The sequence below is a fragment of the Tachysurus fulvidraco genome, chromosome 21 (assembly GCF_022655615.1).
Source record: "Tachysurus fulvidraco isolate hzauxx_2018 chromosome 21, HZAU_PFXX_2.0, whole genome shotgun sequence".
Classification (NCBI taxonomy): domain Eukaryota; kingdom Metazoa; phylum Chordata; class Actinopteri; order Siluriformes; family Bagridae; genus Tachysurus; species Tachysurus fulvidraco.
The window spans coordinates 2979528-2997955 of NC_062538.1; the positions used below are offsets into that span (position 1 = coordinate 2979528).

The window sequence follows — 18428 nt, forward strand, 5'->3', positions numbered from 1 at the left end:
GGAGTGAAAGTGGACTGACTTTGGAGTGAAAGTGGACTGACTTTGGAGTGAAAGTGGACTGACTTGAGTGTTTTTTCTTTGTTTTGTTTCGCAACCACAAAAAAAAAAAACAAAAAAAAAAAACAACTTGCAAGTTTGTGTGAGATATCTCAAGATGGACAACATTAGAAACAAACACCTGCTGCTTTAAAAAGGTGAATAAACTCAGCTAGGTAAACAGACAGATAGACAGACAGACAGACAGACAGGCAGGCAGACCGACAGGCAGGCAGACCGACAGGCAGGCAGACCGACAGACAGACAGACCGACCGACAGACAGGCAGACCGACCGACCGACCGACCGACAGACAGGCAGACAGACAGACAGACCGACAGAGACAGACAGGCAGACCGACAGACAGGCAGACCGACAGACAGACAGGCAGACCGACAGACAGACAGACAGACAGACAGACAGACAGACAGACAGACAGACAGATAGATAGATAGATAGATAGATAGATAGATAGATAGATAGATAGATAGATAGATAGATAGATAGATAGATAGATAGATAGATAACAAAAAATCCAAGGAGAAACAGTTTGGAGGTTTGTATAAGATATTTCTATATCAAACAAAGTTCACCTGCTGCTTTAAAAAAGTGAATAAACTGAAGGTGAAGATCTTCTTTGTTTCAGCTCACAAGGAATCACAACCCTGAATTACTTCATATCATTTTCAAAAAAATTGACATTTTGATCATAATTTTGGATTTAGACAATAAAGTTCATAAGTCACAGTGACTCAGTGGTGACTTGTGACGTATGTACTGTATCATCTTTCCATTTCTGACCATTTTTTTTTTATCATTTGGTGTTAAGCTTTTTTTTTGTTTTGGTTTTTGTTTATTTGTTTAACTTTTGTTTAACTTTTATTAAAAAACAAATATATAATTTTGGTCGATGAAATTAAATAAATGACCGTACAGTCATGAAAAAAAAAAAAAACCCACAAAGTTAATACTTAGAACAAACGTAAAAGTACAGGTCAGAATGTTTCAAAAAAAATTAATTAATTAATTTTTAAAAAAATCACAAAAATTCTTCATTTTCTGTAACATTAAACTACACGTACGACACAAATTCACTTTTTTCCCCCATATAACATTTTTGTCCTGTATTTATTTGACAACGGTTCTTGCAAGCGAGCGCTGACTTTTGGACTTTACTGTATATTATTCATCAGGCATCAGACGGTAAAAAATAACTGAATCAACAAAAACGTCAGTCTTTTAAGGCGAAGAAACCGCAACTAAGCATTTGTCCTATGATAGCAGTCGTTAATGTTTTAACCAATACTCACAGCCTTCTGACATTTAGCATATTAAAAAACATTATTTTGCTCATGCGATCAGACTTTCCTGAATGGATTGGGACCTCAAATGCAAGCAGCAGAGCAACAAAGATGATGATGATTTTTTTTTAACTTTACAATAAACTGGGAGGACACCAAAGTTTAGAGGAATATTTCTATCATTTTTATATGACATAGAAACATTGTACATATATATTTTAATGTACTCTCTTTTCAGACGTTCACCATGTTTTCATTACTCGGGATAATGAAATAATCTCTGAACCAAATAATGAACCAAACTGAATCCTCTATGATTAGTCTAATAGGCAACATGATTAATGATTTGTTAATACAATAACAGGTCACTTTGGTCTGTGTGGAAACGCGTCAGTGTTTTTTAACTTGGACTAAAATCCAGAGCCAACAAATGTCAACAAACAGGAACTTTTTGGTTAGCAATTTCCCCAATGAAGTGACACATAACAGTGGAATAAATAAATAAAAACAAAATGAATAAATAAAAATTATAAAATAAATCCCTCATGTGCTCTGTTTCTCCAAATTACATATGACTGAAATAAACAAATAAAAAATAAACAAATAATTAAATAAATCCCTCATGTGATACATAACACTAAAATAAAAAAATAGATAAAAATTTCTGATGTTATCTGTTTTTCCAAATGAAGTTATACATAATTATTTTTTCTAATATATATATATATATATATATATATATATATATATATATATATATATATATATATATATATATTAAATCCCTCATGTGCTCTGTTTCTTCAAATTACATAACACTGAAATAAACAAACAAACAAACAAATAAATAAATAAATAAATAAATAAATAAATAAATAAGCAAAAATAGAAAATAAATCCTTCATGTGCTCTGTTTCACTAAAATAAAAGAATAATAAAAAAAATAAAAAATCCCTGATGTGATCTGTTTTTCCAAATGAAGTTATAAAGAACACTGGAATAAATAATTCTTAAAAATGAATTCATAAATAAAAATAAAAATCCCTCGTGTTCTGTTTCTTCAAATTACATAACACTGAAATAAACAAATAAAAAAGAAATAAAAATCCCTCATATGCTCAGTTTCTCCAAATTAAGTGATACATAGCACCCAATTTTTAAAAAATTAATTAAAAAAAAAAAAAAAAATCCCTGACGTGATCTTTTTTCAAACAAAGTTGTACATACTATAATAAATAAATAAATAAAATTTAAAAATCCCTGATCTGTTTTTCCAAATGAAGTGATACATAAGTATTTTTTTAAACATAAAATGTAAAATATTTATAAATATATCAAATATAAAAAATAAACGTTAACTTAAAATATTCTCCCAAATAGAGTTTGTAATTAAAAACTAATAATTACGACGTAAACAATGTTTATTTTTAATTCCTAAGTATAAAACGTATTAAGCTTAACCGAGCTGAAAAAGCTCTACATCGCCCTCTGCTGTTCACATCATGTTTCACGCGTCAGATACACAAACCAATAACACAAACTTAACTTAAAAATAAATGTTTATTGTTTTTTTTGGGGGGGGGTTTTTTGTTTGTTTTTTGCTTTAATAAAAGGTAGATAAATAATTTCCACATTCCAAAATGCTTGTGTACATAAAAAACACTGCCTTGGTGAAAACTGATCTATAGACTTGGTATGTGCTGATGAATACGCTTGCTAGTCGAGATAGAATCAAGACACTTAATGTTCATAAGAAATCAAACATTATGATGGCGATAATGTGATAATCGTTTGACGGATCGAGCTGAAAGAGAGGCTTCGGTCACTCAAATAACTACTGTACATAACTGTGCTGAGCAGAAAAGCACTTCAGAGCCTGAGGTGGATGAGCTATGAGAGAAGAAGAAGAAGCAGAAGCAGAAGCAGAAGAAGAAGAAGAAGAAGAAGAAGAAAGAATGAATAAAGAAGAAAAAGAAGGAAAGAAAGAAAGAAAGAAAGAAAGAAAGAAAGAAAGAAAGAAAGAAAGAAAGAAAGAAAGAAAGAAAGAAAGAAGAAGAAAAAGAAAGAAAGAAAGAAAAAGAAGAAGAAGAAGAAAAACAGAGAATGAATGAAAGAAGAAGAAGAAGAAGAAGAAGAAGAAGAAGAAGAAGAAGAAGAAGAAAGAAGGAAGAGGAGTAAGAAGAAAAAGAAAGAAAGAAGGAAGAGGAAGAAGAAGAGGAAGAAGAAGAAGAAGAAGGAGAGGGGCATTTTGGGTTTGGACGTTTTGAAGATAAACCTCATGTGGTCTCTTGACTGATTAGATAACAGCAGGACTGACTAGTTGTGTGTTAAGTGTTCCTAATAAAGTGAACAGTGAATGTTCAGATTATATATGTAGCTTTTTTTCTTTTTTTTAGCTTGATTAAATACTTTTGTTCAGAACAAGTTGGAAATATGATGTGACATGATACATTTTCTATTTATTTATTTAATTATTACTTAAGTCTTGAAGGGCAGATACAGCAAAGCAGCATGTGATTCAATTTCCTTAACTGTATCGCGAAAAGCTTCTACGGCGGGTTACTGCCTGTTGTGTCCGGTCCGTCCGACACCTTCAACCCTTCACAGGTCTTTATTACATCCTCTAAGAATCCCATCACCATGTCCAGATCAGACCTGCTTCCTGTTTTAAAATCCCCTTCCAGCTCTCTCAGTCTGAGTAGAGTCTGATCCATGAGCTTCAGCCTGTCGGTAGGCTCCTTCTGGCATCCTGCGTCTTCATTAACGATATTGTGCCCAGATACTACAGAAACAGAAGCGTTGGCAAGGTAATCGACCAAGAAGCCGTGCAGCGCAGGTGTAACCTCGTCCCTCAGCGATGCTCCGACCGCAGGAAGATCGCTGGCTCGGCACAGGCACAGGAGGTGAAGGAGAGCGTGGCAGAGCTCAGAACGCAAGCTGGCACAGTAACGGTATTCGAGGAAATCCTGGGTTTCTTCGCTGTGTACGAGAGCTTGCGTCAAGGCTCGCCAGACTTCGCTGAACTGCTTGTCGTCTCCGTAGCAGTCCCGTTTAGCAGGGACAGACAGAGCAGCGGCGGATTTGATGCGGACTTTGAAGTTCTTGCAGGACGTGACGATGGTCGAGAGAGCGGAGTAGGCGTCGGTAGACCACACCGCAGTGCCTGAAGAAAGAGTAATGGGGGGGGGGGGGGGGTTTAGTGTAGGTTTTTTTTAGGTCTAGAACTTCTCGAATCTTTAGCTGTCTAGCAGAGTCTGGAATTAGTGCTCCATTCCCAGCTAAAGAGAAGCAGCGTCGAAGCATGATGCTGCCACCACCATGCTTCACCATTGCTATGGTGTTCTTTAGGTCAGAAGCTCTCGTTTCAAACATACCTCGCTTTCCCCGACCCCAACCCGTTTTGTCATAGTTTGGAGTGATTTTAAAGTGTAGAGTTTTTACATCCACAGATATGCCTTTCTTTTTGGCAGATTTAATAATCATAAAAACATGGAAGCTTCCTAAAAAACATTTAGTCAAATGTAAGTGATTCATCAGTCATTCTTCCCCAAACATCCCGTTCCTCAGGAAGACAAACTTTTACACAATCGCTGTTTTATCTTAAAATGTTTGTGGATTCTCTAAACTAGTCTGTAACACTCACCCAGAGGCAAGGCAGGGTTTTGGAAAGCGTTGCCCAGAGCGTAGCAGGCATTCCAGCGCACCTTCATGGTAGCGTCTCCTCTGGCTGTGTCTATAAGGACCCTCATGGCCTGATCAACAGGCTGAGCAAACGCTGGCTTACTCATATGCACCGGCTGCAGGAAGTGCAGGAGGTTCCCTAGAGATCGCACGGCGTTACTCTTTACCTGCAAAATATCAAGAACACCGTTAACACCATCGTTAATCTTTATAATGAAAACTTCCTTAAAAGTATAAGTAAGCATTTATAAATCTTGTCTCTAACTTACACATCTGATGTGTATGTGTAATTACATTGAGATAAAGCACAATGTGGTAAAGAAGCCAATCCAATCACCGGGCTAGAATAATGACGCTCCAATGTGGCACGTGGGCCGACGTTTCTACACAATGTTCTACTGTTTGAGGCACAACAATTCTAACCATAGTGTCATCCTTACATATCCGATATGAGCTCTCTTAGATATTACCAGCTAAAAATAGTAGTTTCGACACATTGACACAACACAACGATGCTGCAACATTACAACAGTAGACTTTTCCCTAATACAACTATTTTGGAAAGGTAACAAAGAACTACAAATTCTTCCTGTCTGAAAAAAGTTAAATCATTTGCCGGGTTAATTTGTAAATATTTCTGTCAGGAAAAACTATGAAAGTCTTCCACACTGACCGTCTCCAATGACTGGCTGAATGAATTTCTCCACATTACAGTGTTAAACCTGGAACTGAGCTGGTCTTAAGCCTGACCAGATTCCTGGCTCTATGTTAATGAAATGCTAAGCTACAACATGATGCTACCACCACCGTGCTTTACTGGTGTTCTCAGGGTGATGTTTGTGTTGGGTTTCCATTGTCAAAGGCCAAAAAGTTTGCTTTGGTCTCTCCGACATAGCCTCTCAAGGTCATTTCTCTATAACACCCAGCTACTTCTGCATTTAATTTAATATAATAATATATCTGACAATCATCTATCTATACCACTGGACATTTCTGTATCTGTACAGTCTGTTGCACCTTAACATATTACATATATATAAAATACTTATATTTATACTTATATATATATATATACACAGTATATTGCACATTTCACCTGGTATTGAGCATTTTGCACATTTTTTTACCCCTATGTAAACTGTTCTTAATTTCTGTTTAATTACTGTATGTAAATTGTTCTGCGATTTCTGGAGCACGCTCCCAATAATTTCACTCACCATGGCACATGTGTTGTGGTGATGTGACAATGCCCCGTTCACACTGCAGGTAAAAGTGGCCCAAATGCGATTTTTTTGGGGTCAAGTGACCAGGTCAGACTTCTTCAGGAGTAGTGTGAACACTCAAATCTGGCCCTGATCTGATTTTTTTTCCAATGTGGCCGCAGTGTGAACAGCCAAGGCGGATTTGATGCGACTTTTACGCCGATCTACATCGACATTCGTCACAATTATGTGCCGGGCGAAGACTTTTTTGCTTAACACACACGTTACCGCCGGCACAAAAAAAAAAAAGTTTTCGCCGTTACTTCCTCCATAACCTCGGCAACTATTTAGCACGACGGCGTGCTGCGTGTGACGTCATTGCTATTGTTCGTTTGCGCATGCGGGTCAGTTCGAAACCGCAAACAGTTCACACTGGTATCTGATATAGGTCACATTTTAAAAGGTAATGTGAACAGCCAAACAAAAAAAAAAATCAGATCTGAGCAAAATATCCGAATTGAGCATTAAGACTTGCGGTGTGAACGTGGCCTAAAAGTGACTTGACTTGACTATGCGGCTTGTCCATGCTCTGGGTCGCTGTGACTGAACCCTGATTGGTCATTTTCCAGAATGTTGTCCCAGATTGTTTAGATTGCTGCTTAGTATTCAGGAGGTATGTATTTTTTTTTTCTTCAATAGACACAATTCCTCAAAACAAAGCACGATGGCAGTAATAAAGCTTTACGGATTACCCTGTCCTTGTCAGCAGACGCCTGGGTGGCAGATCTGAGCATCTTTAGAAGCAGCATGTCAGAGAGCTCCTCTTGAAAATCCAGTCCGACAGATTCCCTAAAACAGATTTTACAGGAGTTAAAAGCGGTCGATTCCACCAGTCGCACGAGCAGGCGAACGTATTAGTCTCCTACATGTTGACGATGAGTGTGTCGGTGAGGTTGCCTAGCGACCAGGCAGCCTTGGCACGGACGTTGGGTGAGCGATCGTCCAGAACGCTGAGGATGGCGTTCGCCGTGTCTGCCACGAACATCACGTCCTGAGAAGAAGAAAAGAGTCCGATCTGTACTCTGCACGCTCAGTGAAGAGTGTCGTACATTTCTCTTTACTCGGTGCTGACTGAAGCGAACGGCAGGAAGGTTTTAGTGTTACATGGCACACGTCATACCTCTCGGAGACAGGGGAAGAGAATATAGACACCTAGAGCCCTCACTGCTGCCGCTTTCACCAAGGAGTTCTCGCTGTAGGTCAGCCCGAGCAACACCGTGATGCACAGAACCTGGGTTTTGTCCTTCAAAAATATACAGACACCAAGAAATACGTGAAAAATGTTCTTTGAATCTAAAGAATGCATTGAGAAATAAACACTAGGATGAATTGACTTGTGTTACTGTCCCTCTGTACCGATCTTCGTTTCAACACGTTCATACTACTATACTAACTTTACCCGCTCACCACACGGGGCGTAGCACGTCGTATCACACGACGAGTAGAACGACATTTACGATTTATTAGATAAATTCTCGATGCTGCTGAATGTCGCATTATAACATGTTTCTGATGTAAATATAAATATTTTAAAATGCCATTTAAAACGCAACCAAAAAAACAGACTAAGGCGGAGTTTCTGAGTACAACAATATGATCTGTTTTAATCTTATAACAAGAATGAGAGACACGTCCTGACCGGAAGCTGGCTGAAGGCTTGTGGTAAGATGGAAGACAGCGTGTCGCATGCGCTCGTCTGCAGCGTCGGGTGTTGCTCGTTCTGTAAGGCTCCGGTCAACGGCCCGGTCAAAACGACAGACCAGAACTGTACCATCTGTTCCACAAACAAACCACCAGCACCCATTAGGCTTATTAACACTCACGTTATGTTTTTATTTTATTTTATTACATGCCCAATCCTGTGCTAATTTACCTGGCTCAGTGGAACCGGGCTGACGTTCTCAGAGGTGCTGGGATCGGCTCGATACTGCTGGATGATTCCGATGCCCAGTTCCTCCAACAGCTACAAGAACACGTAGAAAAATGAAAGTGTTGCACTTAAATAGACAGATGATTGTGTCATCGACTGCACCGAAGGTTGACATTGTACCAAGTCAGTATCTTTACACATGTCCAATTCAGGGCATGAATGGCTCTGGATAAAGCCCTTACTGTGGGCCACCATTTATGCTGCGGCGCCCGGGGAGCAGTTTTCGGGTTCGGTGCCTCGCTCAAGGGCACCTCAGTCGTGGCTGGCCCGAGACTCGAACCCACAACCTTAGGGTTAGGAATCTGACTCTCTAACCATTAGGCCACGACTTCCCCTGATAAAGATCAATAATAATCGCTAACGCGGTGTAAAAGCTCACCTTCGCTCCGTGTAACTGCACAGATGGATCCTGTTCTCTGAGACAGCGAGCGCTGAGCTGCTCCAACTCCATCAAAGACGTCTGAGCCAAACAGAAATAACCCTTCACCAGATGTGCCAGGACCTGAGGACCACACACAAACCATAAAAATCATCCTGTCTACTAAATCCTTACTTACTCCCTCATCCCCGTTCGCTCCTCACCTGAAGCGCCTCGAGTCGGACAGGAGACGGCTCGAGTGAGCCAGAGGTCGCCGTCGCTGTGTCGCTGTCAGAGCAGGAATCCTCTCTGGGCTGAGTAACCAGAGCCACACACAGCTGCAGCAGCCAGCATGGAGCCTCCTCTGCTCCCTTGATGTCCATACAAGCGTTAGCGTCTCTGTCTCTGCTGCCAGAGGAAGGCTGTTTCAGGAGGAGCTGCACTTCAGGCAGTGGAGCCTGAGAGGAGAGCATCGCGCCCAGCAGAGTGAGGCTGGACACACGTACGTTCACGTCTGCAAAGTGATAACAAGAGACTCGATCGACTGGCGCCATCATTCCGTCATCATTCCTCCTCCGTATGCGATGTCTAAAATGCTTCAGTGGCCACTTTAGAGGTCGTACCTCCAGACACCGAATTAAACACCAAATAAAGCACTTTGACTGTCAGTACTTTAAATCCCAGTGTCTTAATGTAAGCTTTATGTAGATGAGTTTCATGTAGATACTTTTTAAAATCTTATTTATGTAGTAACTTGTCAAGAGCGTATGATAATCATATATAAACATAAACATTGTTGAAATGAGCCTTTAAGTACAACAGATGATTCATTACTTGACCTTCTGTTTGTGTGGTTTGGACAGGATGATGCTTGTACTGTGCACTACACATGGTGTGAGTGGGTGAACACAGCTGACTCACCCCTGTGCCGGATGTACGGGCGAATCTGTTTCCACAGAGGGCTGAGCAAACCTGGCCTTAAGCGTCTGTAGGGCACGTTGGTCACCAAGTGGGCAAGGCACTGGAACACACACAAACCATTGTAGACTGTCAAAAATAGTCACATTTGAGGAAATCTGTTATATCCAGAGCTTGCGATCTTGATAATACCTTTATGACCTGCGTGAGGGTCTGGGAGGAAGACTCGGATAGTAGAGCGAGCATAAGGCAGCGGTGCAGCTCCCTCAAACTGGCAGCCAGCATCGCAGAGTACGGCGTAAAAGCCTGCCGGGGCGTGCTGGTGTCCTCGGCCGCAGAGAGAAACTGACGAGAACCTTCCAGTAATGCGGAGAGCACCTGAAGAGACGCAGCTCGCACCTGCGGGAGTCAATGTTATCAATATATCTATCACATCACCGCTGTAGTCCAGTTTGTTTGGCATGCTGCGCTACCTTAGGAGACGGGTCTTTGAGAACAATGGTGAGGAGGGTAAGAGAAGGAGGACTTCCGATGCTTGGAGCATCAGGGATGAAGGAGGACCAGTAGCCATACAAAACCTTCTTTTCCACACACTTCACTAAAGCCAGGAAACAATGCAGAGCACTCTGACGCACTCGAGCCAGGTACAGTCTACACAAGTAAAAAAAAAAAAGCAGTCCGTTCGACCATTTTTATATCTACTATCATACAACTATGTCAACAACATTGTTTCCCTAAAGATGTCTGGAAGGCAAATTTGACAACATGTCTTTGTCTTTACTTCACCTACTTTCTTTCTGCACTTTATGGACACGACAGAAAATCTACTGTATGGACAGGAAAGAAAATCTACTGTATGGACAGGAAAGAAAATCTACTGTATGGACACGACAGAAAATCTACTGTATGGACACAACAGAAAATCTACTGTATGGACACGATAGAAAATCTACTGTATGGACAGGAAAGAAAATCTACTGTATGGACAGGAAAGAAAATCTACTGTATGGCAAAATCAGAGTTTTTTTTCCAGACAGCTTCATTTAGGATTGTAATTGGTATAAAATAGGTTTTTGCATTTTGGGCACCTTCCTATTCAAACCTACCAGATAAACAGGGTATTGGGAATAGAGGATGGGGGATAGGAGATAGGGGACAGGGAAGAGTTATTAGCAGCTATGGGATAGGGAGTAGAGGATAGGGGACAGGAAAAAGGGGACAGGGAATAGAGGACAGGGAATAGGGGACAGGGAATAGGGGACAGGGAATAGGGAGAAACAGATAGGGGATAGAGGACAGACAGGGGGATGGGAGTAGCAGATAGGAGTTAGAGGACAGACAGAGGGATGGGAGTAGTAGATAGGGGACAGGGATAGGGGATAGGGGATAGGGAATAGGGGACAGGGGGTAGGGGACAGGGAGTAACATATAGGGGATAGAGGACAGACAGGGGGAAGGGAGTAGTAGATAGGGGACAGGGAGTAACATATAGGGGATAGAGGACAGACAGGGGGAAGGGAGTAGTAGATAGGGGACAGGGAGTAACATATAGGGGATAGAAGACAGACAGGGGGAAGGGAGTAGTAGATAGGGGACAGGGAATAGGGAGTAACAGATAGGGGATAGAGGACAGACAGGGGGATGGGAGTAGCAGATAGGGGTTAGAGGACAGACAGAGGGATGGGAGTAGTAGATAGGGGACAGGGATAGGGGATAGGGAATAGGGGACAGGGGGTAGGGGACAGGGAGTAACATATAGGGGATAGAGGACAGACAGGGGGAAGGGAGTAGTAGATAGGGGACAGGGAGTAACATATAGGGGATAGAAGACAGACAGGGGGAAGGGAGTAGTAGATAGGGGACAGGGAATAGGGAGTAACAGATAGGGGATAGAGGACAGACAGGGGGATGGGAGTAGCAGATAGGGGTTAGAGGACAGACAGAGGGATGGGAGTAGTAGATAGGGGACAGGGATAGGGGATAGGGGATAGGGAATAGGGGACAGGGGGTAGGGGACAGGGAGTAACATATAGGGGATAGAGGACAGACAGGGGGAAGGGAGTAGTAGATAGGGGACAGGGAGTAACATATAGGGGATAGAGGACAGAAAGGGGGAAGGGAGTAGTAGATAGGGGACAGGGAATAGGGAGTAACAGATAGGGGATAGAGGACAGACAAAGGGAAGGGAGTAGCAGATAGGGGACAGGGGATAGTCGATGGGGGACAGGGAATAGTGAATAGCGGATAGAAAATAGGGAGTAACAGATAGGGAAAATGGGACAGATAATAAAGGGACAGGGGACAGTGAATTAGGTATAAGCAGATAGAATATGGGTTAGGGGGTAGCATATATGAAATAGAGAATAGGCAATGACATAGGGGTTAGCAGATAGGGCTCAGGGGACAGGGAATAGGAAATGGACATAATAGATCATCTCCCAACCAGAGAGCTTGAAGTCTAACACATTCTTCTTCAGAGACAACCAACCACCGCTCTTCATGCAGCGTCAATAAGATAAAAGTCACTGCAAAACAGTGACTGGTGCTAACTGTCTATTGTCTAGCTATTTTTTATTTCCTGCTGGTTTGACTAAAACAAACCTGAGTTTGGAGGCCATTCCTCCTTCAGGATCGGAGAACTCCGAGTCAGAGCTCCCTTTCTTCCAAGAGGGGTAAAGTTGAGTTTTTGCTTCTGGGTGGAGAGGCAGACTGATGTCTGTAGATTTTTGAGACCAGACAGTCTGCAGCTTTCCTTGTCCAGGTTCTCTGTTCGCTCCGTTCTTCAAAGGCCCCGAACCTGGCTCCTCATCCTCACCGTCCTCTACTCCATCATCCGTCTTCCTCTCTTCTTTGGCTTTCTTCCCTTTCCCACGAGACTTTCGCTTTTTATTCTGTTGGGACTGCAGTGAAGGAGAAAGATGAAGCTATTTAATAACGACAAGCACTTGCTTTCTGTTCGCTTTCGACTAAACCGTCTACATACCGCTGACGATTTCCTTGGAGCCGGCTCGTCCTGCGCAGGTTCGGTTTTGGTTACTGTGTCGTACTGAGGCAGAGGCGCCGGGTACAGAACAGGAGGCATCTCCACATTTATCCCTGGCAGTCCGTGAAACATGAATTTCTAGCCAAGGAAACATATTCATGGTTATCTAAGAGCTTCGATAACCAACGACATCATATTCATAACCTCATTTGTTCCTTAATTAACGACGGCCATGACCGTTAAGGATCGTCGTAGCAACCTCCTTTTATACTACCACCATTTTAGGAGGAGAAAATGGGATAAAAGTGATGGATACTAATAAAGAAATCAGTAAAATAGGGTTAGGTCACAAGCAGTAAGTGGTGTAGATAGTCTTGGTCGTTCATACTGCATGCTGAGATCATCACACGTTCGCCACAAAGCCTGCTCTGCTCCGCTCAGCTGTTATGTAACGTTATGTAATCTCACGGAGACGCTGAGCCGATGTGCTTCCTGACACTTATCCTGCACATGAATGTGAATGTTGCAGAGCTAAAAATAATCAAAGCGGACAACCTGATGCCAGAATCGCTTTCTTCCTCACAAAGCCGTGTGTGAGCAGAAGATTCCGGCAGAGGAGGAGTGAAGTGCAATTAAACCTTGGTTTCGAATGTTTAGTAGTGGAATTAAAAATGGGAAGGTTTGGATGATAATACGATAGCAAAATTTTTTAGATGTATTCACCTTTAAAATCGAGACAAGCTATTTTATGAAGCTCTAATGATTTATGTAAAGAAATGAATCACCAACAAAGCAATGTCCTTTGATCTGAACGTGAAGATTGACAATTGTGTAAATAAAATTCTGAATATAAGCGATATTTTGATTTGAAACACTTTTAAACTTTTAACAGACTTCAAGGTTTTACTAGACAGAGTTTGAGTTTTAACGATAATATAACACTTTATGTTAACGCTTAATTTATGCTTTAGGTTTCTATGCTATACAGTTTTTAAACAGTTTGTTTAAAAAAAAAAAAAAAAAACAATGACGATGGATGTGAAAATAATTTTTAGAAATCGCAAATTTTACCCAAGCACACGAAGCATGGAGGTGATGCCAAGTAAATAATTGCGATTTCTATATAAATAAGAATTTATATAGAAAACACACTAGGGCTTTTTATAGTGTATGGCGTTAGAATGTTACAGCTTGTTGCTAAGCAACAGACACCCAAACAGAAACTGAACGTGGCTTCAGCCTCACATCACATGAAGACCAGGACGTAGCTGAAAAACACTGAACATCAACTGTAGATTGTCTGTAGAGTCAGGTGGCGAAACACCGAACGTCACGGAAGTGTGTGGTGTAGCGAGGGGAAAAACACTAGGGGATAACAAGAACTACATTAGCTTTAGACAGACATAATTTAAAGCGGCCGTTTGTGGTATTTATCCGATCATTACTGTTGATGTGCAAAAATGCAAATAAGAAGCAATTTACGGCTGGATTTAGGAAGGTACAGAGGGAAACGTCCGATTATAAAGAGCCAGGATTCATTCGTTAACCCCAGGTAATGTATGAGCAGTGTGTAACCTCTAACTACACAAGCCAGGATTCTGGTAACCCAGAGTTTACTAGGACCCAGGGGAGCTATTTCAAGCGTGAGAAGCGTTTACGTGTCTCACATCTAGCTTTTTATGTTCTTTAATGTTCTTTTCTTGTGGCTCCAAACAACTCAAACTAAACAACCTGCTTGCTGCATTTACCGTTATTTGATTCAACACATATGATCTTGCTCATTGTTTGATTCAAAAACTCCACACCTACTCTGACAGATATGAGTTGGTGTTGTGTTACCTTCAGTACAGCCAAGAGGGAGCCCAGGTCCTGATCAGGACCCGCCTTCCATTTTCCTCCATTCAGGAAATACTGCATCCCTTTCAGAGAACTTTGCAACAACTGAAAAAAAAAAAACTAAAAGACTAAAAACTTCCCAGGCGCAAAAATGTTTTTTTTTTTTAATAAGATTTACACCAAAAAGCAGTTGTGTGTTAAGCACTGACCTTACAGAAGACGATATCTTCCACGCTGGACGGCTTCCGTGACTGAAGAGTCTGCAGGAAAATTTTGTAACACACTCCTTTGTATGGATCTTCCAGAAAGGGATTGCCAGGAATACTAAACATAGACATACACATAAGTCATTACAGCTCAAAATAATTACTATTAAAGAGAATTTCTAAATTTCCATTTAGCCATGTTGTTTTTCGTCAAAAATAATAAACAACAGTGGTCACAGAACTGAGCCCTGAGGGATACCCCACGATAAAGCAGAAAGACATGCACATATGTCGTCTTTTCTTTTGTGTACATTTCTGAACTAACCAGATGCAAATATTAGCCATGCAGTGTAGAGCGCAGTGTCGGAGCGCTACGTCACTCTGACTGGGGTCAGCATACTTCAGAAGAATACCATTCTGCCCGAGAAGATCTGGAAGGTGCTAAAAAAAAAAACACAAAAGAAAGCAAGATCAGGTTGAGAAAAATTTTTGTATTGAGATCAGCTTGACACAACGGTGGTTGAATAAGCCTTACACGATGACACCTGGCTCCATTGGCGTACAGCACTGAGGAGAGACCGAGCAGAACCTCTGTGTGTGTCCATGGGCTGCACATGTGCAGAGCACGTATGCAGTATGACACAAGCACATCCAACGCCCCCTCGTCCACAATTATCTGCGAAGAGAAAAAATAGATAAACTAACAATCTTTTATTCTTTCACAATCACCACACCATCCAGAGCGTCGTTCGTGTATCTGTAGCAGTGCCCTACCTGTAGCTGGTTCAGAAGCTTGTGCATCAACTGGCACAGTTTGACAACCAGATGTTCTTGGCTGTGAGGCACCAATCGGCTCGCGTGCACAAGCAGCGCACACACGTCCTGCAAAAAATTAAGATTTCAGAGTCATTTCAGAGATTTGCTATTTCACAGATTTCATCAAGACGCTAAGACAATAAGCGCCTACTCTCTGGGGTAACGTAATGCTGATTCGGGCTCGGGTTAAGAAAATCGATTATGTATTTGCTTTCGTTTTAAGAGAATGTATGTCATTTTATTAGTAAACTGGGAAAACAAACTACAGAAAACTTTACTGTGAATTTTTTCTTCTTTTTTTTGGGAAGCTGAAATGTTTATTATATTTTAAAAATATTAGCTCATGTAAATATTTAGTTTTCAGTAATATTAACTGAGCCATATGTGTGTGTGTGTGGAGCCAGATGGAGGTTCTGTGGGTTGGTTAGTTAGATAATGGGTTAATTGGTTAGTGAGTTAGTGAGTTAGTTAGTTAGTTAGTTAGTTAGTTAGTTAGTTCAATTCAAGTTTATTTGTATAGCGCTTTTTACAATTGACATTGTCTCGAAGCAGCTTTACGGAACAATAACATAGAACAAAATGCTATTATAAAGAATAATATAAAGATTAATATAATACAAGGAAGAAAGAAGAGGAAGAGGAAGAAACCTTGAGAGGAACCAGACTCAAAGTGGAACCTCATCCTCATATGGGTGACAATCAAGTTAGTTAGTTAGTTAGTTAGTAAGTTAGTTAGTTAGTTAGTTGTGTTTACAAAGGAAAAATGCTATTTAAAATAAAATAAAGTATAAAGTAAGAGAGTGAAATGTTAAATACTTGTGCTCGTATGTTTTCATTTGTGAAGCTGCTGCTGTTGCTGCTGCTGCTGTTGTAGTTCTCAGACATCAGCTGGTCGAACAGAAGGTTGAGTTCAGTTTTGAAGCCCAGGCCATCAGCGGGTCGCAGGGCTTTTAGTTTACTGTAGCAGCGACTGAACTGAAGCTCCTCCGACATTAAAGTGCTCCGTGCCACATGAGCCGAAGAAGATCCGGGCTGAAATTCAGGTAAATCTCGATCACAACATATAAACGAGCTCAAATCGTGTGAAGTTACCCCGGCAGCCATCTTGAAAGGTACAAAATAGCGGCTTTGCCATGGTAACTAAGGTCCACTACCGGTGTCAACCGGAAGTTTTTTTTTTGTTACAAAACAAAAGACGATAAATCTCTAGTGTGCACGGTGTAACCCTGGGGAGGGGTGTGTCCAGTGGGGGTTGAGTGGGGGTGGGGTGGGGTGGGGTGGGTGAGGGGAGGGGAATGAATTGTATTTTAGGAATGATTTAATTTTAAGATGATATAGGTTGTAGACACTGTAGCCATGACATGTTCTTGGTGAACATCCCATTGCAGATTTATTTGCCTTTTGTGGCTCTGAGGCTCTGTGTTGTGGAGGTCTGGGGTTCAGTTTGTGTTCCAATTCGTCTGAAAGGTGTTCAGTGGAGTTAGAGTCAGAACTCTGAAGTTCTTCCACTCCAACCTTAACCTCCATACCATGTCCATATACACCATATATTGTCCCTCATCATCTGTCTTGTCTAGTGTTTTGTCTTGTCTTGTATAGTTTTTGTCTTGTCTTATAAGTCTGTTTTGTCTTGTATAGTTTTTGTCTTGTCTTGTATAGTTTTTGTCTTGTCTTATAAGTCTGTTTTGTCTTGTCTTATAAGTCTGTTTTGTCTTGTATAGTTTTTGTCTTGTCTTGTATAGTTTTTGTCTTGTCTTATAAGTCTGTTTTGTCTTGTCTTATAAGTCTGTTTTGTCTTGACTTGTATAGTATAGTTTTTGTCTTATAAGTCTGTTTTGTCTTGTCTTGTATAGTTTTTGTCTTGTCTTATAAGTCTGTTTTGTCTTGTATAGTTTTTGTCTTGTCTTATAAGTCTGTTTTGTCTTGTATAGTTTTTGTCTTGTCTTATAAGTCTGTTTTGTCTTGTAGTTTTTGTCTTGTCTTGTATAGTTTTTGTCTTGTCTTATAAGTCTGTTTTGTCTTGACTTGTATAGTATAGTTTTTGTCTTATAAGTCTGTTTTGTCTTGTATAGTTTTTGTCTTGTCTTGTATAGTTTTTGTCTTGTCTTATAAGTCTGTTTTGTCTTGTCTTATAAGTCTGTTTTGTCTTGACTTGTCCAAGCTAAATGTATACTTGTCTGTACTTTTGAGAGTCACAAACAATTGGAACCAAATTCCTTGTGGGTGTCAACACACCTGGCCAATAAACTTGATTCTGAATCATTTCTGAATCTTCATGGAGCTGGCTTTGCTTTGTTCCATTGATGGGAAATTGTAATGCTACAGCTTATAAAGACCTTCGATACATGTGCATGCTTCCAACCTTGTTGTGACAGATTGGGGAAGATCCACACATGGATGAGATGCTCAAGTGTCAACGTTACTTTAACACAGTGGTTTCCAGCCTAAAGGCCAGCATCTCATCCCTACCATGACATGCCAGGCATGTGACTCCAGAATCTGTACACTGCTGCAATCTTGGCATCACGGTGTGCATGGATGCAAATGGATGCATGGCAATGATACATGTTGAATGAATCATCACATTTTGCTTAACATTGATACTCATAACAAGGAATCCCAGTTATTCTCACAACCACAACCACAAACACATAGTTAATAATATATATTAAAGTGACAGAGAAATTGAAAATGTGGTTAAAATGAGTAAATTTCAGACCAAACATTAAAATTGACACTGCAGAGCAAAAAGCTAGGATAAGCATGTTTATTGGACCCTTCTTTTTAAAAAGAACCCGTTATACATTCACTTCATCACATTCATTCCTGTATGCACAAAATACGGTCAAGTATCAAAGGATAATATTAAATAAACCAGCTTTTCATCACGTATAGTACAGATATGAGGATCAGCCATGAAGCTCCGTAAAGCTTGTTCCAAGTCCCAACACTGGTATAACGGGAACGATCTTCTCATTTCCTTCATCACAAAATGTTTCCACTGTCTAACTGATCAGAGATAAAGTAACTAAAGCCAACACAGCGAGGAAAGATAAAAAAATAATAATTTAAAAAAAAAAAAAAAAAAAAACACACTCGATG

General features: G+C 40.6%; 1 protein-coding gene across 1 annotated transcript; it reads right to left on the minus strand.

Annotated features, from left to right (window-relative positions):
- Positions 1-3775: 3775 nt before the first annotated feature.
- Positions 3776-16474, minus strand: heatr6 (HEAT repeat containing 6). The gene is made up of 20 exons (XM_027153474.2): positions 16143-16474; positions 15285-15392; positions 15046-15186; positions 14836-14951; positions 14514-14628; positions 14308-14409; positions 12469-12606; positions 12087-12385; positions 9959-10136; positions 9678-9884; positions 9489-9588; positions 8792-9081; positions 8589-8711; positions 8153-8242; positions 7919-8053; positions 7400-7522; positions 7146-7270; positions 6972-7068; positions 4980-5184; positions 3776-4499 (listed from the first exon to the last, which is right to left on the minus strand). Exons 1-20 carry the CDS (start codon positions 16428-16430, stop codon positions 3886-3888), a joined length of 3594 nt encoding a protein of 1197 aa, XP_027009275.2. The 5' UTR covers positions 16431-16474; the 3' UTR covers positions 3776-3885.
- Positions 16475-18428: the final 1954 nt, after the last annotated feature.